This window comes from Hemicordylus capensis, chromosome 8 (genome assembly GCF_027244095.1).
Source record: "Hemicordylus capensis ecotype Gifberg chromosome 8, rHemCap1.1.pri, whole genome shotgun sequence".
Lineage (NCBI taxonomy): Eukaryota > Metazoa > Chordata > Lepidosauria > Squamata > Cordylidae > Hemicordylus > Hemicordylus capensis.
In genome coordinates this window covers 19,159,968-19,184,480 of record NC_069664.1, presented here as the reverse complement: position 1 = coordinate 19,184,480, position 24,513 = coordinate 19,159,968, and the positions used below count along the sequence as shown (strand labels likewise).

The following is a 24,513-nucleotide window of genomic DNA, read 5'->3' as shown; positions in this document are numbered from 1 at the left end:
TATTTATTTTGGGACCTGTTTGATCTCCAAATTTACATTTACGCTTAGGTTTAGGCACACATTTATGTCCATATCTATAAACAAGATAGTTCGGTATATAATTTGTTGATATTGATATTTGTCTTTATTGCATATATTTATTGCATATATTTGTTTATTTATTGCATATATTTGTTTATTGCTATTAGACGTCTTGGACATTTATATTGCCCCACCCCACCACCCCCTTTTATGGCAAAAGTATAGATTTAGTACCGATGTTTAGCTAGTTGAGTTTCTTCGGCGGGGGGGGGGGGGGTCGGAATTGTAGGGATGTGCACAGAACTGGCGACTGCTGGTTTGAAGGTAGCTTTAAGGACTGGGGGAGGGTGCTCTTACCCCAACCGACCCCGCATTTCCCCCACCAGAGCTGTGTGTAAAAATGGTCCTGCAGGGTGGCAGCGTTTCTCCTTGCCGCCTTGGTGCATCGCGGACTGGAAGTGGCTGGAAGCGTGCGACCACTTCTGGACCCCCACCAGGGCAGCAAGGAGGTACGCTGCCACCCTGCGGGACCCATTGTGCACACAGTGCTGGTGGAGGAAATGCGGGGTGTGTGTGGATATTCTATCGCTGCTGCCCAATATAGTACCAGCGGGGATTCGAACGAGCAACCTTCTGCTTGTTAGTAAAGCATTTCCCCGCTGTGTCACTTAAGGTGACTGGGAACTGATTACAGTATGTATGTGTGTGTGTGTGTGTGTGTATATATATATATATATATAGAGAGAGAGAGAGAGAGAGAGAGAGAGAGAGAGAGAGAGAGAGAGAGAGAATAATGGGCCTGCTGCCATAATTAAGAGACCTGCTCCTCTGTATCCTATTGCAGTCTTTGGGAGAGAGGCTGAGGATGCCTCCTTAATACCATCCGCATGCCAAGCCCGGGCAGGAAGGGCACAAGGGAGTCTTTCTGGATGGGTGCTTTGCGGAAACGGAATCTCTCCCCTTGGCATGATGCCAGAGCCTGAGCAGCTTTCTGAAGTGGAGCAAGACCTTTTGACGCACGGGCTGACTCTCGGGCACAAAGGTCAATCTGGCAGAGGACCATCTCTGGGTCCGTCCCCCTCCCCCCGCCAAAGCCGCTGTAATGCCTTTTAAACTGTTTTTAGAAGTTTTTTTAAAAGTAGTCTAAAGGAAGATCTTGCTTTTTGTTTGCAATTGAAGCTATCAAAATGGACGGCGGAGCTCTGTGGAAAAAAAATGTGTGCCGTGCTTTAGTGTTCCACACAACTCTAAATCTGTATCGTGGTAGAGAATATTGTGGCTAATTCTGCAGCTTGTGGGTGAGGAGGAGGAGGAGGAAGAGGAGGAGGATATTGGTAGCCTGCAAAGCATGAAATGCAGAATGGCCAAGCATTACTAGCCAAGATAGGGGGACCACAAATGACTGGAGAAGGGTGTCTGTCCCAGGGTGTAATTCTCTTAGGAATGTGCACGAAAGACGATTCGAGCACCGAATCACTGCACATCCCCTGCACCTTTAACAGGTAGGAGAGCAGGTCCATACCTGCTCCTCCTCTCACTGCCACAGGAAGTTCAGCAGCACTCCCACCCACCCCCCAAGCTATGATTTCATGTTTTGGGGGCATATCCCAGCTGCCCCCGCTCAACAATGGCACACACATGGCCCCCACACATCTCCATGGTCAGCAACCCTGTGTCAAACAGAGGAAGAGCAGGTATGGACTTGCTCTCCTCCCTGTTAAAGGTGCAGGAGATGTTCAGCGATTCGGTGCTTGAATCGTGTTTCATGCACATCCCTAAATCCCCTGCAGACTTTCCTAGGAGCAAACTCCACAGAACACAGTAAGTCTTAGGGACATAGGAAGCTACTGGTGCATAGAAAGCCATGTTGGCCTTCAGGACATCTTGACCCCTCTTCCTCAGATCGTCCTGCTCATGAGGAGAGAGCAAGAGTGATTGTGCCACCAGAAGTTGCCTTTGTTTTCTCTTTGCTACTGTTGGGGTTATCTCTCCTTAAGAGAAGAAGATTACAGGGATGGTTTGATGTTTGAACTAGATAAGAGCTACAAATAAAGTTATAAAGTTAAGCCTGAAGCTAAAAGTGAGGTCAGGGGGCACAAATTCCAGTGAAGGAGCAACTTGGAGTCAACAGTTCATAGAGGGAAAATAGGTAGCCCCAGGTAACTGTGTCTTTAAGAAGTCTTGATTCATTTTGTACTTGTCAGAAAGCGTAAATCCGCTTTCTGGATGGTGGTTATATGTCATACATGTTGTCCCTCCTCCTCCTCCTCCTCCTCCTCCTCCACAAAATGGCTTAGTTTGATCCACTTGCTTCTTCATATGTCTCCCCACAGTTATCAGGCCATAGTCTAGCAGAGTTTAGCATGATTAAGCCCTATGGCTGACATCCTGGCTGAATTTCTCAACAGGTGCTACTTAGAGAGTAGTCTTTAAGGGGCTACTGTATTTCAACAGGTACTTCATCTAGTAGATGTCGTCAGGATGTAATTACATGTTAATTTATTGATTTTAATTTATTGTGCCCTTTGGGTAGAATGTTCTGCCTGCAACTCAAGGACCAAGCTTACACTGCCGAACAGCCCATGGTTTCTTAGGAAAGTGAACTGAACCTGCCTGCTCTCTCCTCACTGTACCTTCCGGGCTCCATCATGGAGCTCTGAAATTTACATCCCGGTCTGTTAAATCTTCTGCAGATTTAACAGAAGCTTTAAAAGATCTAGCAATGTAAATCCAACATTTCTGTAGATCTTCCAAAGCCGAGAACTATGATTCAACTCTGGCTTGCAGTTCCAGCTTTGCTCAAGAATGTCCAGGAGCATGTGAGGTGAGGAGGAAATTAGGACGGAGTGGATGTAGGCTTGGCTTCTGTTCACAAACCTAGGTTTATCTATTGGGTGAACGGAGCCATTGTGATGCTGTTGTAGCTCCTTTCAGATGACATGAAATGTGTGAATATCAATCTGTCCAGTGAGGAGTGGAATTGTGCTTCTGTTCCTGCTCCCAAATCCCACAAGTCTTTTGCGTTTTCTGCACAAAGCCTTATGATATACACTGGGCAGGTTCTTACGATAGCCTCCCCCAGAACGTACCAGAAAATCCCAGTTGCTGAGCCACGTGTGATCCTGCGGAGTATGTAGTGACAACCCAGACACCCTAGTTGATCCCAGATCGGTGCTGCTAATTCCTGACATTCAACCAGGATCGAGCAGCCACGTTCAGACCTAAGATCAATTATTGTGGTTAAATGTCAGGAGTTAGCAGCTGTGATCTGGGATCAGTTAAAAAATTCTGAGTCCTCACAGTGTGCTCAGTGACTGGGATCTTTTGGTGAGCTGAGCAGGGTTTGATTGTAAGAACCCACCCACTATGTATGCATAATTTTGTGGGAATTCAGGTTTATTTATTTATTTTTACATTTATATCCTACACTTCCGCTGAGGAACCCAGAGCACTGGGCATGATTATGTTTATTTTCACAACAACCCCGTGAGGTAGGGCTAAGCAGAGAGGAAAGTGACTGGTCCAGAATCACTCTGTGAGTTTAGTGGCTGAATACAAATACGACAAATATTTATATACCACTTTTCAACAGAAGTTCCCCAAGTGGTTTACAATAGATATAAACAATCAAAGAAATTAATAAAATGGCTCCCTGTCCCCAAAGGGCTCACAGGCTAAAAAAGAAACATAAGACAGAGACCAGCAGCAACGACTGGCTAGAAATGGATAGGGCCAGTTGCTTCCCCCCTGCTAAATAAAGGGGATGAGGATTTGAACTCGGGTCTCTCCAGTCCTGGTCCAACACTCTAACTACTATGCCACTCTTGCAATCAACATAGCCACAGCTGTTTCGAGAGAACCCGTAGCACTGGGGTATTTATGCACCCCAACATGGGAACGGCTTGCAGTAGTCGATTAGCGCTGAATGGCATGAGATGACTTTGCTTTCCCCTTGGTTGACTTGTGTGCACAGGGCTGCTGTTATGAACAAGAATCTCTCACCAGCCCAGATGGGCCATTCAACTGCCTTCCTGACGGCTGCCTCTACCCCGGCCTCATCAGTCTCCTTGAATAATCTTATCCCAGCCTGGGGCAGAGAAGGCACAAAAATCCATCACTGAAACAGCCTTCGGGGGACTTGTACTGTAGGGAGACAGACCCAATTTAACACTTCATTAAGGATTTGCCAGCCATTGATCTAGATTATCAGGGTTACTGCCAGCTAATTGCATCTTCCTATACTTATTAATTATATTTGGAGAGCCAGAGAGCGGTTCTCCGCGCCTGTCTGCTATATTTAGAAAAATCTCCAGCAGGGATCTAATTATGGAACCGATCATTCACTGGAGCCAGGTAAACTATTAACCCTTCCTTTTTAACAAGGGATAACAGCGAGGAAAGACCCTCTGCCACTCAGGAAGCCATCCTCCTGGATTGCCCTCCGTTCCATGTGGCTGATAGAGGCTGGGGGCAACGGGCTGTGTAAATGATGCCATGTGGCTGCTCATCCCTTCGTAATGCATTGCACACAGGGCTGAGGTTTGGTCTACACTGCGCAGCAGAATGAGGTGATAGAGTCCTGAGTGCTAGAGCGGCCTCTGCACTTGAGACACCCGTATAAAAAATCTTCCCTGCAAGGAGAATAGCCCAGCGGGGAGTGGAATGGGTAGAGATCTTTGCTCTAATTCAGGGGTTCCCAATCTGTGCCATTCCAGATGTTGCTGAACTACAACTCCCATCATCCCCAACCAGAATTCCCTCTAAGAGGGGATCCCAGATGTTGTTGACTACAATTCCCAGCATCCCCAGCTGCAATAGCCTTTGCACGGGGATTATGGGAGTTGTACTCAATAATATCTGGGATTCCCTCTTAGAGGGAACACTGGTTGGGGATGATGGGAGTTGTAGTTCAGCAACATCTGGAGTTCCAGAAGTTGGGAGTTCCTGCTCTAATGCGCTGGTTTGTTTGGTGGGTTTTTTGTTTTGTTCTGTTCTGTTTTGTTTTGTTTTGTTTCTTTTGGGAAAGTTTTGAAGGCCTTTCCTTTCCTTTCCTCCTTGTTAAGGGTATTTTGTTTTATTTTTAAGATGCCCTCTTTCTGTTTTTGTTTTTGGCATCCTCTCCCCTTTTTTTCTTTATATATTCCTATCTCTTGTGTGACTGTTAGCACCAGCTGTCACCAACTGTCAATCGTTTCCCTTGCTCCCTCCCCCACTCACCCCCTTCTCCCAATTATTTCTTTCCCCTTCCTCTCCTCAAACTTCCAGTGTTATTGGCAGTTCCCAGTTGATTGACAGGAGGAGGAGAACCTCCTTTTGGAATGTTTGAACATCCCATAGCTGCAAAGCATATGTTCTCCTTGCTTCTATGGGGGTACTTTTTGGTTTGAGGGCGAGATCCAGGCTTCCCCTCAAAGGGCATGCCTTGTGGGCCCTCCCAACACCCCCAAATGTCCCTTCCTGTGGGAGCTTGCAGATCTGCTGTGTCTATCCGCATGCTCTGTCAGCAGTCAGCAATCGATAAGTAGATATCTCGCCAGCACCAATTACTAGGCCTGTGCATCGGTGTATCTAATATCGGATGTTGGACCAACATATCCGATATTGGATATAAGAGGAAATCATTCCATACTGATATTTTAAGGCCTGTATTGGATGGGAATGATCTGATAAGATCTCCGAAATATCGGAAGACAGGTCAGGAGCCATCTTGGAGACACACAGAAGCTGTTGACGTGCATATGCAAAACCGGGCTAAGGAGGCCCAGCCCGGTTTTGCATGTGTGTGTGTACTGCCTGGATCAGGCCTGGGCATGGCAGTACTGCGGCAGCAAACGCACCTATGGAGGCACCCTCCAAAATGAGGATAGGAGACCGAACACTCTCCAAACCCCGTTTCTGTGATCGCCGGCCAACAGCGGGGCTCCCGGTCAGCTTCGGGGAGGGGAAGGGGGATCCCCATGATGCACCGCGCACTTGTGCATAATGTGCATAATGCACCGTGCACATTAGGGGGTCTCTGTGGGGCGGGGCGACACGGGGTGTTGCATCTGGAGTCCCAACCCTTGAAGCTCCCGCCAGCAGCCAGTAATTTCTGGCGATGGTGGTGATCCGCCCACCTAAAGGGAAGAACCAGATCGTCTGTGGGGAGGTAAGCTTTCTCACTGCTTGTGAGAAGGGGCTCTTAGACTCCAAGCAGGCTCCCAACCTGGTTTTTAAGAGCGTTCCCCATGAAATGGGGGGGGGGGTAAGGAGGGCGGGCAACCCCCCAGCAACTGCCTTGTGGACCAGTAGGTGCTTGCTGAGCAGTTGCCTTGCACCGCACCTCCCCATCCTTCCATTTTGTGGGGCAGCACTTCAAAACCCTGTCAGGAGCCAGCTTGAAGACAAACTATCTCCAAGTTGACCTCAGACCCAAATTTGAGGCACTGCTCCTGCGAAGTCAGGGCGGGGGAGGAGGTGACCACCCAGTAAGCACCCCCTGGTATGTAGGAAACATTGAATTAACACAGTCCCTTCCTGGAGAGTTTACCCCAGGGCTGCTCCACTTTGGACCTCCAGCTGTTTTTGGACTACAACTCCCATAATCCCCAGCCACAGTGGCCAGTAGTCAAGGACTATGGGTGTTGAAGGTCAACATCTGCAAGAGGGCTGAAGTTGAGCAGCCCTGGTTTACACGCTACATCAGATGAATAGGACACAAGCTGTGTCACATTTGGGACTGACCACCAAGTCGCAAGAGATCAGTTTAGAATATTCTATGCAGTAGAGTCAGTGCTGTTCTGTATGCCCTTTTCCAAGTGGTGGGACGTTCAGGGTAGTCTTTGCTGCTGATTCTGCTTTGGCAGAAGAGATCACATGAGACTTACAACTGCCTCTATGAATAATCTTTTGCTTCCAAGTAGGCAGGAAGAGAAAGAAGGGTAAGGCTGCAGCATCAGTTACAGGTAGGGCTAAAACCAGGGATATGAATAAATCTGTGCTGAAAATCAAAGTTCTGCTCTAGGAACAGCTGTTTTGAGCTGTCTGTCAAACAAAATGGATGATGGTCTTGAGAGCCAATGGGGAGGGCTAGAAAAGAGTGACTTTGACTCTGGCTGTATGAGTTGTTGGATAGAGATGCTTAGAAATGAAGGTGAGAACATGTTGGATTTGAAGACTGAGCAGATGTTGCTCATCCTCAGCTGTGTGTGGGCCACATTTACATTGCAAAAATGGAAGAGTTGATTTTAGGTCCAGAATTCAGGATCATGAGGATTTGGGCTTTCATATTTTTTTTAAGTATCTAGTCCTTATTGAAACTGAATGCCAAATGAAATCCCAGAAGCCGATGAGACAGGCGTTGGGTGGGGTGGGGGTGGGGATGATGAGAGGCACTTTTTAAAGTAAATTTTACGGTGCATACAAGCAGTACCATTGCAACTGCAAGCTGTCTCAACCTGGTATCCCGTACAGCAGCGGTGCAGCTCCAGCACTCACCTGGCCTTTGTGCATGCGCAAATGTCATTTGCTTGGTCAGCAACACTGTGCTGACATGTGCAGAGGCCAGGTGAGTGCCGGAGCTGCACCGCAGCTGCACAGGATGCCAAACAGAGGGCCACTGCTCAAGACAGCTTGCAGGTGCAGCGGTACCACTGGTAAGCACCGTATAATTTACTTCTAAAGGTGTCCTGGTACAGTTCTTTTCCAGATTAGGCAAGGGTTTACTGGAGAAGGAATGGTCTTTTTTGAGTGCTTGTGGGACCATTGGTTGGCCCAGTAATTCAGCCAGCGATTGGCCCATTGGTTGGCCCAATAGTTGACCCAGTGATCAGCCCATTCATTGGCCCAATAGTTGACCCAGTGATTGGCCCATTGGTTGGCATATTTGTTGGCCCAGTAGTTGACCCAGTGATTGGCCCATTGGTTGGCCTAGTGGTTGGCCCAGTGATTGAGCAAGTGATTGCCCAATAGTTGAACCAGTGATTGGCCTGTTGGACGGCCTGTACTTGACCCAGTGATTGGCCCATTTGTTGACCTATGGTTGGCCCAGTAGCTGATCCAGTGATTGGCCCATTGTTTAGCCCAGTGATTGGCCCATTGGTTGGCATATTCGTTGACCCAGTAGTTGACCCAGTGATTGGCCCATTAGTTAGCATGTTTGTTGGCCCAGTAGTTGACTCAGTGATTGGACCATTGGTTGGCCCAGTAATTGACCCAGTGATTGCCCTATGGGTTGGCCCAATATTTGACCCAGTGTTTGGCCCATTGGTTGGCCTGTTGGTTGACCCAATAGCTGACCCAGTGATTGGCCCATTGGTTGGCCAGTTGGGAGGCCCTGTAGTTGAGCAAGTGATTGGCCCATTTGTTGACCTATGGTTAACCCAGTAGCTGACCCAGTGATTGGCCCATTGGTTGGCCTATTGGTTGGCCCAATGGTTGGCCCAATAATCAATTCAGTGATTGGACCATAGGTTGGCTCAATGCTTGGGCCACAAGAGTCAGAATCACTTTTCCTTGCTGCACCAGGACATCCACCTTTGCAGCCCAGAGGGGGAAGGTTCCGCTCTCTGACTTGGTTGTAATGAGGCAGGTGGCGGGGGGGGGGAACACCTCCCAGCCTTCTCTGGCACACAACACTTTGCCATCACAGTTGCACTTGAAGTCCGGACAGCACAATGATATGAGTGGAGTCACTCCAAAATTACTAGAGTGCTTCTTTCCCCCTTTTATTGCATTGCTGCACCCGGTTCTCTCCAAAGGCAGCCGTCGCGGTAATACTCTCAGGTTGTAGATATAAATATTTAATAAGCAATATATCCGTCTTTTATTGCTCATTACTGGCAAGATTATTTCAGTATATTACTCTTAGGTATGAATATTTATGGTGCATTACTTGGTTGAAGTTAAATGGCTTATTGACACGCTATTAATGTCTAGTAAGCACAGACTCAAGTGCTGATGGGTGGGGCACACTTGGAAAGCTGTCGGGATGGAGCCACTGGTGTTTCCTTTGATGGCAAAGTTGGAACAAAGTGACAGCTGCTCTGGGACTTCAGTCCTGCCCCTTGATTACCCCACAATGTCAGTGGGGCTTACCAAATAATGGTACTGAAGAAAAATTTCTTCAGCTCTAGGAGCCAGCCCAGTAAAGTATGAGGTGGGCTGCTCTCTGCTTGATTTGGGGTGGGGAACGACACCCTGCCTGATATATTTAAGGATGATATGTTGAAGTATATATATATCACATATATGTGATATGTTTGAGGATGCCAATAAAGCAGCAGGTGCTCCAAGAGTGAGCCACAGTTGATCCCAGCCACCACATTAGGTATTTCATTTTATTACTTTATTCTCTGACTTTCTACAGAGAAATGTGCTGAAGATGGCTTATATTCAGATAAAACTAGAGTACGGTAATAGCAACCAACAGCACAAGAGCAGAGAGAGCAGAAGAAACACAAGTTCTAGCAAGACCACTTTAGAAGATCTAGAAAGCTCACCTCTAGAACTAATATAGTTTCAGTTACCTTTCTGAAGGAAAACAGTGTGAGGTGCAGGCGTACCTCTCTAGGAAGGCCCTTCCATAGCTTGAGTGCCACTGCTGAGAAAGCCTTGCCCCCCCATGGACACCTATCCCATTCTAGATGGGGGTGTTGGCCAAGCCAGAGTTTCAGCAGGAAGGCAAGAGTCATGGGAAGGATTCAGACCTTGGACAGTTCCACAAGAGAGCAGAAGTCAGGTAAGGAGATCAGGACCTTGCACAGACCTGAGGCTATGCTGAAGATTAATACCAGAGTAGCTAAGATGTTGTTCCAGCAAAAGTCTGCTGCCTACAGCAGGCTTATGTATGTTTGCTAGCTGGCTAAGTTGGCTGGTGCCACCCTCCCTTTGAAGGAGCTTCTGTGGCTTAGATGGGCCTTGTCCAGTTTCACAGATAATGACTCTACCAGTGCTGGGGGGGGGGCTGTGTGTCACCTGTTGGACCCTCAAGGCAATTCTCTGAGTCAGAGCTGTATCCTTGGACCTAGGTGAGGTGCTGAGACCAGTCACCCTAGTCCCTCTTGTGTGAAGGATTCTTCAAGGAGTTGTGAATGCTAGATGTTACATACATCAAATAACTAAACAAATTAGCAGAATGTGGAAGTAGAGCGGACTCTACCCTGAGAGCCACTTGGACCCTGGCAGCCCTCTGTTATGGATGCTGTAAACGTTTCCTGCATTTAGAAGGAGGATGGATTGGGAGATCTCCAAGGTCCCTTCTAGCTCTAACATACTATGATTCTATACTCCTTCAGGTTGTAGGAAGGTGGAATTTTTCTCTGTCCTGAAAAGGATAAATAGAAAACTGCAAATAGAAAACGTTCGCCTCAAGGAGAAACGTCTAACCCAGCCCAACCCACTCCCCGCTGTGTTGCTTTTCTGCTGATGGGAGCTGTTTTTCATTTGGGGGTGGATTAAAAATGGTGACTCCTCACCGCCTTGACATTCTACTGCCTCGTTTGGCTTCCTCTGTCAGCTTCCTCTGTAGACCCGGCCTTACAGAGAAGACTACAGAGAGGTGATGAGCACTACTAATTTGCACTCTTGCACAGTCTTAAACTAAACTATAAACTATAAAAGTTTTTATTATTAATAATAATAATAATAATAACAACAACAACAGCAACAACAATAACAGCAGCAGCAGCAGCAGCAGCAACAACACTGACAATAAAATTCAGCCATCCCAGGTCCTTGGGAAGGACTCGATGTCTGGATAAAACAAACCAGTCAATAACACCTGTCTGACTGTGTAAACAAGAAATAATAATAATAATAATAAACCTTGGGAGGTTTAATGGTAAAGTGTGCCACTGAGTCGGTGTTGAGTCCTGACGACCACAGAACCCTGTGGTTGTCTTTGGTAGAATACAGGATGTTTAGGGTATCTGAAATTTATATGGGGGGGGGGAGCGTGCATCAGATGTTAGAAGTTTGGGAATCTTCTGACTCCAGATGCAAACATGCCTCCTTCATGTCTCCAGCCATCTGATTCATGATGGCCTTTTTTAACAGCCTTGCGGTCCCTCAAGGACCTTGCCTGGCTCAAGCTGGCCCTGCTGCTAGAAAGCAGAGAACTGGTTTTGCTTCCTCTCACTCTCCTGATTCCCAGCGATCATTTCCTCAAGCGCCTCTGGGCTGCAGGTTCATCAGGTGCCAAGAGCGAGAGGCGAACTCTCTAGGATCATAAACCCAAGCGAAATGAATTGTTGTTGTTGCTTCTCTGGCGACAGCAGCTGCGTAGGTGCCTTTTACAAGCCGAGGAAGTCTCACCAACGCAATAAATAGTCTCTGACAGGCACTTGTGCAATAAAGCCCTGACATTTCTCTGTAATGGTTATAAAATGCTGAATTATTTTGGCGCACAGCAGCTGATTAGAGAGCAACTCCGAGGAGGGATAATTAGTTGTGCCGCGGTAAATACAGGAGGCAAGGAAAAAGGTGGTGAGTTAGAGGCTGTTAATAATTCAGAGGGGCTGGAGAAGGCAGAGGAGGGACGGAGCACTCAGGCCGGGTGTGCGTTCAGGTCTTTGCCTGTGGGAAGGCACAGAGTCCATTCATCTTCTCAGCCGCAGGTTTACTGGTGCTTGTCAAGAGAAGTTGGCACTTCTTGCTCCTGACCCCTTTCTCTTTTTTCCATCTTTCGGTACCTAATACATCTCCTCCGTGGTAGCAATTTACAGGACACAACTTGTGAATACAGCATCTATTACTTACTGTATTGCTGACTGCTAACAGGGTATGTGGGTAGCTACAGAGCAGTGTTCCCTGTAACAGAGATCCCCAGATATTGTTGACTACAACTCCCATCACCCTTGGCTGCATTAGTCTTTGGCTGGGGATTATGGGAGTTATAGTCAATGACGTCTGGGAATCCCTGTGACAGGGAGCACTAGTGCAGAGTCCCTGCAAGGACCAGTTAAGGATCAGGGGAGGCACATGGGGGTGGGGGGGACCACAAGGCATACCCTCCCCCAGAACCTTCCCCCACCAAGCAGAGAGCCTTGCAGCCACGGGATGCTCAAATGAAGGTCCCGAAAAGAAGTTCTTCTTCCCCTGTCAATCAACAGGGCACAGCCAATAACATTGGAAGTTGCAGGGAGGAGGGTGAGAGAAAGAACTGGGAATGAGGGTGAGGGATGGAACAAAGAAAGCCATTGACTGTGGGTGACAGGTGGTGACAGTTGATATTAACAGCTACACAAGACACAGGCTATATAAAGAAAAATGGGAGGAAATGTCAAACAGGAAAACAAAGAGAGAACATCCTAAAGAAAAAAAGAAAGAAACCTTAACAAGAAAAGAAAAATTGTAGAAGTAACAAATATACTATGCCAAACAAAGCAAGCCATTCTGACAAGACATTCTCAGCCCTACATTTCACCTTCCCAATACCCATCAATCCCCTATTCTGTCCCTTCTTCACCAATCTAACAGATGAGGTTTCAGATCGGACACATTTTTGCCATAGGTTCCACTTGTTGAATACAAATTTATTTAGTTCAGACATCTGAGCTCTTGAGTCCAGCAACCATCATGAACTCTGACATCTCATTCCTTTTGCCAAATGCTGCTTCGTTAAAAAGTGAAATATAAATATTTTCAATGGATGTAGCGTGCGACTTCTCATGTACTCTTAGGTTTCTTGGGAACCATCTATCATTGTGTAACTTTACCAATAATTGGGAAGATAGGTCTCTGGCCCAAGGAGCTTGCCATGGTAATTTATGCTCGTTTAACATCCAAGATTGGAGGCAATGGTAAACCCCTCCTGTATTCTACCAAAGACAACCACAGGGCTCTGAGGTCGCCAGGAGTTGAAACCGACTCGATGGAACACCTTACCTTCAACATCCAGGCTAGACTACTACAATGTTTTCTCCATGAGGCCCCTTTGAAAAGTTCTCAGAAATGTCAATGACAAGGCAGTGGAGTGGAATCGGGAATATTAATAATTTAATGAAATAGGTATTAGGTTCAGAAAGGCAAGTGCAGACAGTTTTTCCGTGTTCTTGCTGCTGGCTGTTTGTTAGCCCTGCCTCTATTCCAGGACTGGAATACAAGTAACTAAAGCCACATTCAAAAGCTGGCCTGGATCAAGAAATGAATTAACCAAAACCAACACATGTCATTACTGACAGGGACCTGTCATGCCAGCCATGTCCCATGAATCTTGAAATATCTGCATGTTTCTAGTTCCAGTTTTCAAAAGTCTCGATGTACCGGATAATGGGTAGTGGGAAATTCCTTTCCTGACTCAGGCCAGGTTACTGGATAATCTCCCTGACTGGTCTAAACCAGTTCTGCAGCACGAGGGAAGACTCTAGCTCTAAGTCATCCCTTTCCTCTGCTTGAGAAGCAGACAGGCTGACTTAAAAATCTTTAACTTTCCAAAACCCGGGGGGGGGGGGGAGAAAATATTCTGTTAGGGTAAATCTCACTGCCACCAAGCCATCTCTATAGAATGTCTCTCCCAATGGAGTTTGGGGTGACCAGCAATCCCCGTTTCACTTTGCTTCCCCTAAAATCTCTCTCTCCTGTGTGTCTGCCTGAACGTGGAGTTAATTCTTAATTATTAATTTGGCCATGCTATATTTGAGACACATTTTGCATCATAGAAATCCCCCTTATCCCTGCCCCCCACGGCTGGGTTAATGACCACCCTTGGAGGCTTGTAAAAGTTAAAAAACAAAGAAAAAACTTTTATTCCATTACTACAGACTAGTTCCATCTGAAGCTTTTAACATTTTAGAAACACTCAAAAATACTTAATTGGTTCCAACAATATTTCAAAACCACCCTGATGATTCTAGGGGGACACATTCTTTTAAAAAAAAATGTTTTTAAATTCAATTTCTATACCGCCCTTCCAAAAAGCCTCAGGGCAGTTATTTAGTTACTTAGCTGCAAATAACAGATATTTAGGAAATGCAAAAAACACACACAAATCTAAATACATTTCCTGACACAAAGCCTGACTACACAAATTTTTCCCTAAGCTGGGTTCCCAAAGCCACAAAGATCTGGCTTCCCTTTTCCTTGACTCACCAAACTCCTGATGAGAATCAAGCCTCCTGCAGATCTCTCACCCTGAAAGATTATCTTGCAGCCTCCAGCCGTGAGGCATCCAACCTCATGATAGTCCACACTCTCTTCCATGACTTCCTTTCTTGTTCCCAGAATTCCCCCCTGCAGCCCTCCTGTCCCACCCACCTGTTGGACTGTTTGTGTGAGCCCTGGAGTTCACCAGCCTGTCAGTCAAGACAAGGGTTCACTTCCTGTTAAACTCTTTAGAGGGAGGTGAGACTGGTCACTACAGTCAATTAGGCCATTAAAGCTCTGAGCAGTTTGGCACCAAATGGACCATCTGAAGGACCGTCTCTTCCTGTATGAACGTGTTCGTCTATTGAGATAATCACAGAGCCCATGCTCCAGATCCCCTGCCTTTCGAGATGCAGTGGGTGGTGACAGAGATTTCTCAGTTGCCACCCCTCACCTCTATGGCATTCTTCCCAGAGACATACACTTAGCACCATCCCTGCTTTATTTTGGACTGTGGAGTTCTGCCCGGGACCTGGGAGGAGCCACATCACCCCTCCTTGCCCCTGCCACTGACAGACAAGGGAGACTCATCAGCATCGGCCATGACAGTGGAGCAGAGTAGGGAGGGGGCAGAATAACACGGTACAGCCAGCAGGATATGGATGGTCTTGCGAGACATTGAGGTCTCACAAGACAGGATTTCAGGCGCTCACAAAACTTGTGCCAACTGTCAGGACCTATTTTATCCTCCAGCTGATGATGAGATGAGGCCAGAGGATTATGGGAGTTGTAGTTCAGCAACATCTGGAGTATCACAAGTTGGGAACCTCCTGCTCTAAGGCAATTTCTTATAGCACTCACGTGTAGTCTCTTATCCAAATGCAAACCAAGGTAATCCATGGTTTGACCATGGTGGACCAAAGAGGACAATGCATGCCGGCTACCACGAGACTAGCTCTCAACCCTATTGTTCAAAATCCTGCTGGGGTGAAGATGGAGCATTCACAGGCTGCTCACTTGATTTTGGACTGTTATCATCTGTACTGCCTAACACAACTTCCTGACCAGTTCAGGGAGCACTTCAGCACAGGGACAGGATGTTATTGTGCTGTATTCAGTTGGCCGCAGTCTGCACATACTTGGAACCAGTGTCCAAAGAGTCGATGCCTGCTGGCATCGGAAGTTGGCATGCTGCACTTGGCATAGGTGAGATGCTTTGCTGGGAATCTCAGAGCATCCCTCCAGACCATATGGTCGGGACGGACCGATAAGGGCAGGCGAGGAATAGCAGAGGGAGCAGCTGGCAGGCTGGGTGTCATTTCCTGCGTGGGAGTTGTGAGTTCCTGCTGCCCTTAAAGCTGGGACCAGAAACGAGAGAGGAAACGAGCTGGGAAGAGGTGTTAAATGTTACCAGTGAAGTCCTGTGTGCAAGGAATCAGGTCAATTATCAGAAACAAGGCAGGAAATCATTTACTGGCAGGGAACGGAAATACTTCGGGACAGTTCCAGGTTTGGGACTTCCCCTAGATGTCCCCAGCCTAAAATGCGATGATTTCCCTGGAGTCATCAACCTGGCAACGCAAATGAGCCCAGACCTTGCTTTTCTATATTCAAAACTGCCAGTTTTATTCCCTGGCTGAGATGCCCTTTTATACTTCACCGTCTTTAGTTGACGCAGTGATATCTTAATGTATTTTATAGTCATAGTTCGATTTTCCCCCTTTCCTACAAACCACCCAGAGATGGCTTCAAGGGCTAGCAAGAGGTGGCAGGTGCTTCCTCGCAAATAATTCCCTGCTCCCCCTTTCACTCCGCTATCCACCAGACTGACCCTTTATAGCAAAGTGTCAGATATTGAATGCAGTCCTATAGGTTGAATTGAATATTTCCAATAAATAATCCTGTGGTCCTATAGGTTGAATCGATTATTTCCAAAGGCTTCTGTTGTTTAAAGAAGCCTCCTCCACTCTCTCCTCTACCCCAGAAGAAGTCAGTACAGCCACATAGAGAGGAGACTCCTCCAACCTCCCAGAAGCCAGGCCAACCCCTGAGCTTCCTTCCTGGACAGGAACTGGGCTGGGTGAGACCATGTGTGCAGTGGTGAGGGGGGCAGAGTCATCTCCCCAGCAGATTCCAGCTGCCCTGGTACTGGCGTCTCGCCCCACCCTAGTCTTTCCTTCCATATGGTCTTGGGCAGGAAGAGAAAACTTGCCTGGAAAGCAGATTTTTGACCTAACCCCAAAAGACAGTGGGCCTGTTAACACAGTCGTTTGAATCTAGGTTGAATGTGGGCTACCAAAATTCCTGCAGCCGTAACAGCTCTTCTTTGGAGGCCAAGGCATGTCTGTGCCTGGCAAAATTCGGTCCATCAAGCTCTAGGTTGGACATCAAATATGCTGGTGGGCTGCATTTGAATTAGTGGGTCACTCATTTGTGCAGGCCTGCTTTAAAGTTTTGAGGGTAAATGATCTAGGGTAGGGCTGCTCAACTTTGGCCTTCCTGCAGATGTTGGCCTACAATTCCCATAACCCCTGGCTATTGGCTGGGGATTATGGGAGTTGTAGTCCAAAACAGCTGGAGGGACGAAGTTGAGCAGCCCTGATCTAGGGAGATAAAATGGCCAGCGTCCTTACTAAGGAGGTGCAGTTCTTGTAGTAGCAAACATGATTGTCCCATTTGCTAAGAAGGGTCTGCCTTGGTTTGGATGGGTGACCACAGGTGAGCACTGTAAGATATTTTCCTTAGGGGATGGGGCCATAGCCCAGTGGAAGAGCATCTGTCCTGGGTTCACTCCCTGGCATCTGCAGGTAGGGCTGGGGAAGACCCCTGCCTGAAACCTTGGAGAGCCTTTCCCAGCCCTACCTAGAGATGCCAGGGGTTGAATGGGACCTTCTACTTGCAGAGCAGATGCTCTGCCACTGAGCTAGAGGCTCATACCACTGCTGCCTCTCTACTGCTTTTGTTCCCCTCTCCAGGGGTAACTCACACCTTTCTCTCTTTCTTGCAGTCCTGAGAGACGATTTCCGTCAGGCTCCCAGTGATGTCGTAGTGGCCGCAGGTGAGCCGGCTGTGATGGAGTGCATCCCGCCGAGAGGACACCCGGAGCCGACCATCTCCTGGAAGAAGAACAATGTCCGCATCAGTGATAAGGATGAGCGCATTACGGTGAGACAGAACTCCAAGTCTGGAACCAAAGGCAGCACTCCTTGTATGGATGTTGAACATAGCATGTGGATGGACCTCAAGAGTGTGCCTGTCAAGACGTCTTCCGTAGAGGTTTCAAAACCCTCCCAGTAGGTCTTTTGCAGACATCCTGATGCCCCCTCCTGATACAATTGCTTAACATGTGGGGATGGGCTGTTGATCCAAATGGCCACAGAACAGCCATTCCAATTAAAAGCCCACCCCCAGGTGATATAGGGAGGTGCCAGAAAGGCATCAGGATGTCAATGGAAAATGTGCTGGTAGAGCATTGAGATGTCCACAGAAGATGTCTGTGGAAGAAGGGCCAGTTTGCGGGGTCAGCACAAGACTAGTGTTCCCTGTAACAGGTTCTTCGATATTGTTGAGTAGAACTCCCATCATTCCCATTCCCAGCTACAGTGGGCTTTGGCTGGGCATGATGGAAGTTGTAGTCAACAACATCTGAGAATCCCCATCCCAGGGAATACTGCTCGGGACATCTGCAGCAAATGTCCCCACAACCAGGCGCTCAGTGTGACCTCTTTCTAATTGTACAAGCCAGTAAAGCATCTTCTGTGGACAGCTTTGAGTGGAGTTTCCTGTTGTCATTTCACTCCAGATTCGAGGTGGGAAACTGATGATGTCGAACACAAGGAAAAGCGACGCCGGCATGTACATCTGCGTGGCGACCAACATGGTGGGCGAACGGGACAGCGAGCCTGCGGAACTGGTGGTGTTTGGTATGTCGGAGCTGGATGTGGCGGGGTGCGGGGGCTAGAATTATCTGGAGGGGAGCTGAAACATGGCCTGATTGTGGGCCTGATAATGGTCCCACCATCAGGGCACATTTGAACTCCCACTTGGATCTCCCACGTTTGAATCTCCCACCTTTGGATCTCCCAGTTTTCTTAAGACGGTGGTTCCAAACTCAGATGTTGTTAGACTACAGCTCCCTTCTTCCCCAATCACACGGGCATTCACGGTGATGGGAGCACAGAACATAGGAACATAAGGAAGCTGTCTTGGTAAAAGTTAGATCATTGGTCCACCAAGCTCACTGTCATTTACACTGATTGGCAGCATTGACTGAAATTCCAAGGCAGGAGTCTCTTCCAGCCCTACATAGAGATGCCAGGAATTAAACTTGGGTCCTTCTTTATAGACGCTTGCAGATGCTCTGCCACAAAGGAATATCTGACAGCACTCACATATAGTCACCTATCCAGATGCAAACCAGGACGGACCCCGCTTAGAAAGGGAACAATTCAGATGCCCCTGGCTGGTGTTAGTAAATTTATTTTCTGGGGTCAATACAGATGTGAAATTTTTTAAAAAATGAATTGTGTTTATGGTAACTGCTGCCAGATTAGTTATAACCAAACACTGGGAAAATCAATCCATCTCAATGGACATCTAGGACAAGAACCTACAGCATATCGCGATCTCAGAAAAACTAACCCATATTATTCAGTCCCGTTCAAACCAGACTACAGAAAATTATTTTTATGTAATTTGGTCAGATTTTATTCTTTACACTAATTGGGAAAATTATGGTTGTTTTCCATAGGAGAGCTGGTCTTGTAGTAGCAAGCATGACTTATCCCCTTAGCTAAGCGGGGTCTACCCTGGTTGCATATGAATGGGGGACTTGATGTGTGAGCACTGGAAAATATTCCCCTCAGGGGATGGATCTGCTCAGGGAAGAGCAGAAGGTTCCAAGTTCCCTCCCTAGCAGCATCTCTGAAATAGGGCTGAGAGAGATTCTTGTCTGCAACCTTGGAGAAGCCGCTGCCAGTTTGTGTAGACAATACTGAGCTAGATGGACCTATAGTCTGACTCGGTATATGGCAGCTTCCTATGTTCCTACCTCAGACAATATTAGAATGTGGATGGATTGATGAATCAGAGTTTGTCGTATTACCTTTTGGTGTTTGTGTTTGGTTTGAGATTGTTTAGCGTTGTAAATTTGTTTTTTTAAAGATAAAAAATAAAATAAAAGTTTAAAGGAACAATTCAGACTCACTACCACCAGACCAGCTCTCCTCCCCACCCGCACAGCACCAATCCTTTGTCTCAGACCCTCTGTTTCTGCCTTGACTCTTGACAGAACGTCCCACCTTCATCAAGAGGCCCATCAATCAGGTGGTGCTTGCTGAGGACACCGTGAATTTCCACTGTGAAGCACAGGGGGACCCCGTGCCAACTTCCCGTTGGCGCAAGGAGGAAGGGGAGCTTCCCCGGGGGAGGTAAGTGACACCTCTGGGGCTTTTTGCCTTGGCCAAGAATCCCCTGGTGTAGTCTAGACAGAAGTATTGAACAAGGCTACTTCAAGTTCTAGTTGAAGTTTATTACAGTCTGTGACCAAATCAGGACTGCATAAAACCATAGGAACATAGGAACATAGGCAGCTGCCATATACCGAGTCAGACCATTGGCCTATCTAGCTCAGTATTGTCTTCACAGACTGGCAGCGGCTTCTCCAAGGTTGCAGGCAGGAATCTCTCTTAGCCCTATCTCGGGGATGCCAGGGAGGGAACTTAGAACCTTCTGCTCTTCCCAGAGCTGCCCCCTCCCCTGCTGACACACGTAGCCACTCATTCAAATGCAAACCAGGGCAGACCCTGCTTAGCAAAGGGGGCAAGTCATGCTTGCTCCCACAAGACCAGCTCTCCTCCCTTGCGTAGTAAACACATGCATAAAACCAAAATGGCACATTTACCTTTCAGACCTCACACCAGATAAACTTTTACATGCGAATACAAATAGGATGAATATTTATTCGACGAATATACTTTGATATTCAGTAATCACATTCCAGCTTAGCACCCATTACAATCTCTTGGCAGATTCTGATAGCCGCTGCACAAAACTTGGCAACAGTGTCAGTGATATCTGCCACCAAGGAAGGAAACATATTTTTTCTGAACATCTTGGTAGATGTATTAAAAATGTTGTAACATTACGTCCCTATAAAAGGAACAATAAAGTATCACATGCCCAATGGTTTCAGTCTCACCTGACCCACATGGACAAATCCATTCTTTATAAGGTATATTATGAAACCTACCTTGCAATGATAGAGAAGGGAGAACATTAAATCGTGCTCTAGATTGGGGTTTCTTAACCTTGGGCCCCCAGATGTGGCTGGGGATTCTGGGAATTGTAATCCAACAACATCTGGGGGCCCAAGGTTAAGAAACTGTGCTCTGGATAAAGATCTTGGATACCTCAACAAGGGTAGGCAACCTTGTTTTGCCTGCTGTTGTTGAACTACAAATCCCATCATCCCCAGCTGTCATTGAACTACAACTCCCATCACCCCAACCACAATTTATTGTGACTGGGGATGATGGGAGTTGTAGTTCAATGAGTTGTTGTTAAACCCTGGAGAGACAAGGTTGCCTGCTCCTGGCCTTGACTGTAGGCAGAGAATTGGTCCCTTCTTAGGCATACACTCACTGAATGCCCTTGGGCCAGGCAGTATCTATCAGCGAACTCCTCCCCCATCAATAAAATAAGGGCCATCAACCACACTGCACTTTAAAAGACCTGTGGAAATTACAAGCAATCATCACAATGGTCGGAACGCAATTCAGACCTCCAAGAAAAGCTCGTTCTGCTACGCTGTGGATCCCACAATGGTCAGCCAAACCAGTTCCAAATGGCTGTGGCAGAATTGGAACGTTGTTCAGAAAAGACGCCCTTGTCTTGATTTCAGGGTGAAGCAGCCCAATTCTGCTTAATCCCCCGCACAATGAGGCATTAGGTGCAATGGAATTGCCTATAAACATTACCACAGACAATTGCACAAGTTGCTGTGGAATTAATGATGCCCATATTCATTTTTCTTTTTCTTTTTCAAAAAGCGCCAGCATGAAAAGGGAGCAGATTTTTGAGATAGGCGCCTAATGGATGACATTCCCAAACTGCATGGGAGGACGAATAAGGGGCTTGTACCAGTGGGCCTAAACAATTGCTTAAAAATGGTTAAAATGGTTAATGTCGCATGCAACGTGGGCAATCGCTCTTTTCAATTCGGTTGATAGTCCCTGAAAATGGGACTGCCGAGAAGGGACCATCAGGGGGATTTCGCTTTCATTTTCCAGTCCCAGTGAACACTTCTCGTTGCAGAAATGCAAGTTAACTGTTGCCGATGGCCATCCTTGCCATAGCAGAGCCCGGCATAATGATGCTTTCCCTGGAACGCATGTGAGAAGCTGTCATTTGCATGCTGGAGACCACAGGGTCGGCCGCGTGGAAGTCCCAGGGTCAGATATTCCACTTTAAAAAGACCGTAGGAAGCCGAGCTGAGAAAGGGATGCTTGCCTAAGTTCCAGTTAAAGGTGTGAAGACCAGTGGAGGGTGTGGAAAAAACACCGCCTGTATTTTTCAGTATTCTAATTTTCCCCCAGGCCTTCAAATCTCTAGTTCCAGTTACAGTTGACAATAGGTCCGTGCAGAGTGGGGCTGCATCACTTCAGGGACCACTTTGGAGCTTCTGAAGGGTCCCAAATCTACGTTCACCATCTCCGGCCCTGCTTCAAGGGGGCCCACTTCATTCTGACCCCCACCCACCTACCCTTCAAACTACTTCAAACTTCTCAACACCAGCCCTCCAGCTGTTGTGGGACTACAACACCCATTATCCTCGGCCACAGTGTCCAGTCATCAGGGATGATGGGAGTTGTAGTCCCACAACTGCAGGAGGGCTGAAGTTGTTCAGCCCTGGATCTGATCAGAGTTCTGTCTAGACTAGCCTCCTGTTTCCCACAATGGCCCACCAGATGCCTCTGGGAAATCCACAAGTAGGAAATGAAGGCATACCCCCTCTCCTGCCGTCGCTGCCCTGAACCTCAAGGCAGCATAAAGCCATGGTGACTACTAGCCACTGATAGACTTGCCCTCCTTGAATCCATCTAATCCCCTTTAAAGCTAACTAGGCTAGTGGCCATCAATGCAAGCCATGGCAATACATTCCATACAATAATTGTTATCTGAAGACTCACTTCCTTTTATTTGTTCTGAATCTCTTACCACTCATTTACATTAGATCAGGACTGCACAGCTTTGGGCCTCCAACTAGGACTAGGACTCCCATAATCCCCAGCCACAGTGGCCAATAATCAAGAGTGATGACCCCTGCTAACTGGGCAAAGAGGCACCTTTTAACATGGTGATTCTCTTTATTTAGCAGGGGCAGAGTAACTGGCCCTATCCACCCCCAGCACAGTACCTCCAGTGACTGTTGCTGGTGTCTGTCTTATGGGGCCTCATGACAGCTGTCCTGTTGTTGTTTTTTCAAACCAAGGTCAGAAATTCAGAATGACAACACTTTGCGCATCAGCCGGGTGAGTGCAGAGGATGAAGGCACCTACACCTGCGTCGCCGAGAACAGTGTGGGGAAATCTGAGGCCTCAGGCTCCCTTAGTGTCCATGGTAAGTATTGCTCAGTTGGTTGCAGGGTTCTGCGAGATGCATTGTGGGGATAAGATAATTGCAGCAAATATCCTCTCTGGGCACCTTTAATGGAGCCCGTTGTGTCTCGCCTTCTCCTTGGAAACACAAGTTGATCAAATCTAGCACCAAGGACTGGTGGGAACTGGGAACAAGCCAATAGGGTTACCTACAAAATTCTCCCTAATTGATTCCTCCCCCACCCCCCCAGATCTGAAATTCCCAGTTCCTGGTGACTCATTCTTCTTTGCAAAGGTTCCACCAATACATTACGTTACCTGGAAAATACAATTTTCCAGACTGTATTCCTGTCAGTGTGCATGTACAGCATGACAGAGTTTTCAGTCTGTGCCTTGGTTTAGGTCAACAATGTGGGCGAGCATATAGACACATTGGCCAGGTCCACGCCTTCGTTCAGATCTAGGCTTAATGTGGGTTACTGGCATTAGCGTGATTGTGTGAACCCACACCAAAGTGGTTTATGGCCTGAGATTAATTGGAGATTCTCGCCTTGGTGTGGGTTTACACAGTCATGCTAATGTCAGTAACCCACATCAAACCTAGATTCGAACAATTGTGTGAACCAGGCCATTGCCTGTGCACATGTAAAAACGTTGAATCCATTCTGACCCATTCAGATCTGACCTCCACCCCCCAAAATGGTGGACCAGCGTGCTCCCCACCACCAACACTGTTGTAGTCAGGATGATATTGACCCAACATTTCACCTGCCCTCCTGACGTTGCCACCCTTTCTCTGCCTTCTTCTCTCTTGCCTTTACACAGGATTACAATATCCAGTAATTAGCTGCCCCGGATCACTGGCAACAGCAACAGCCACCATGGCTTGACTTGCCTGTTGTGCTGCCACAGCAGAGGCCACTTGACTGGCGGCTTGGCTTGCCTCTGGTGGTGGTGCTTCTCTTGCCACCTCCACCACTGCCACCACCCACCACTTGGCTAGTCTCTTGGCTAGTCTAGTCTTTAAATGAAGAATGAAAAAAAATGGGCATTTAAAAAAGACACTCACTTTTCCAAAGGACCCCAGGGTGCAGTGCATTTTGGGGTGTGTAGTTCCTTTAAGGAATACAGTAGCTGGTTGAACTGAAGACTAATTCCGGAACGACGAGAGGGAAATTTAGTTAGAGTTCCAACCAGTCTTCCCTCCAACAGGGAATCCCAGCTGTTGTTGACTACAGCTCCCATAATTGCCAGCCAAAGGCCATCGCAGCTGGGGATGCTGGGAGTTGTAGTCAACAACCTCTGGAATTCTCTATTAGAGGGAATGCCGGTTCCAACTTTTAGAGCCCCCTCCTAGCATTTGCAGAATTAATTCCAATAGTCCTGACTTAGGGACTCTCAGGTCCGACATGCCTGTCAGAAATATCTGCCTGGACAGGTCTATTGATTACATCGCCAAGTTAAAAGGAGTCCTGCTGTGATAGTAATGATCACATCAAGATCCCTTTTTGTACACCATTTGTAATCAATGGGCATATATGCACACCTGCTTCGGTAACCTGTAAACCAAAGGCACAAGCTGGGGGGAAACAGTGGTGAACTCTGCATTCTGACATTAATTAGAATTAATTTTCCAGTTTTCCTACTTGAACTGGAAAGCAAGTAGAGCGGAACATGAGGATCAACGCACAGAGCAATATCAAAAGGGGAATATTTGCTCATCCCTGCAAACCAGGCTTCTCTGATTTTTGTAGCTGGCATGGTATAGATGTTGCTCATTACAGCTCAATACGAGTCAATAAGAATGACAATTCCTGTTGAATCCTAAATTGTC

The 24,513-nt window shown here is 47.3% G+C and overlaps 1 protein-coding gene across 8 annotated transcripts in view; it reads left to right on the top strand.

Moving 5' to 3' along the window:
• Nucleotides 1–24,513, top strand: part of ROBO3 (roundabout guidance receptor 3) — a 271,458-nt gene that overhangs the window by 178,614 nt on the left and 68,331 nt on the right. For all 8 annotated transcript variants that reach the window (XM_053269999.1, XM_053269998.1, XM_053269997.1 and 5 more), the window contains 4 exons: nt 17,090–17,247; nt 17,885–18,005; nt 19,373–19,511; nt 22,574–22,701. In XM_053269999.1, the coding sequence (XP_053125974.1) occupies nt 17,090–17,247; nt 17,885–18,005; nt 19,373–19,511; nt 22,574–22,701 (546 nt within the window). The remainder of the gene's footprint in view (nt 1–17,089; nt 17,248–17,884; nt 18,006–19,372; nt 19,512–22,573; nt 22,702–24,513) is intronic.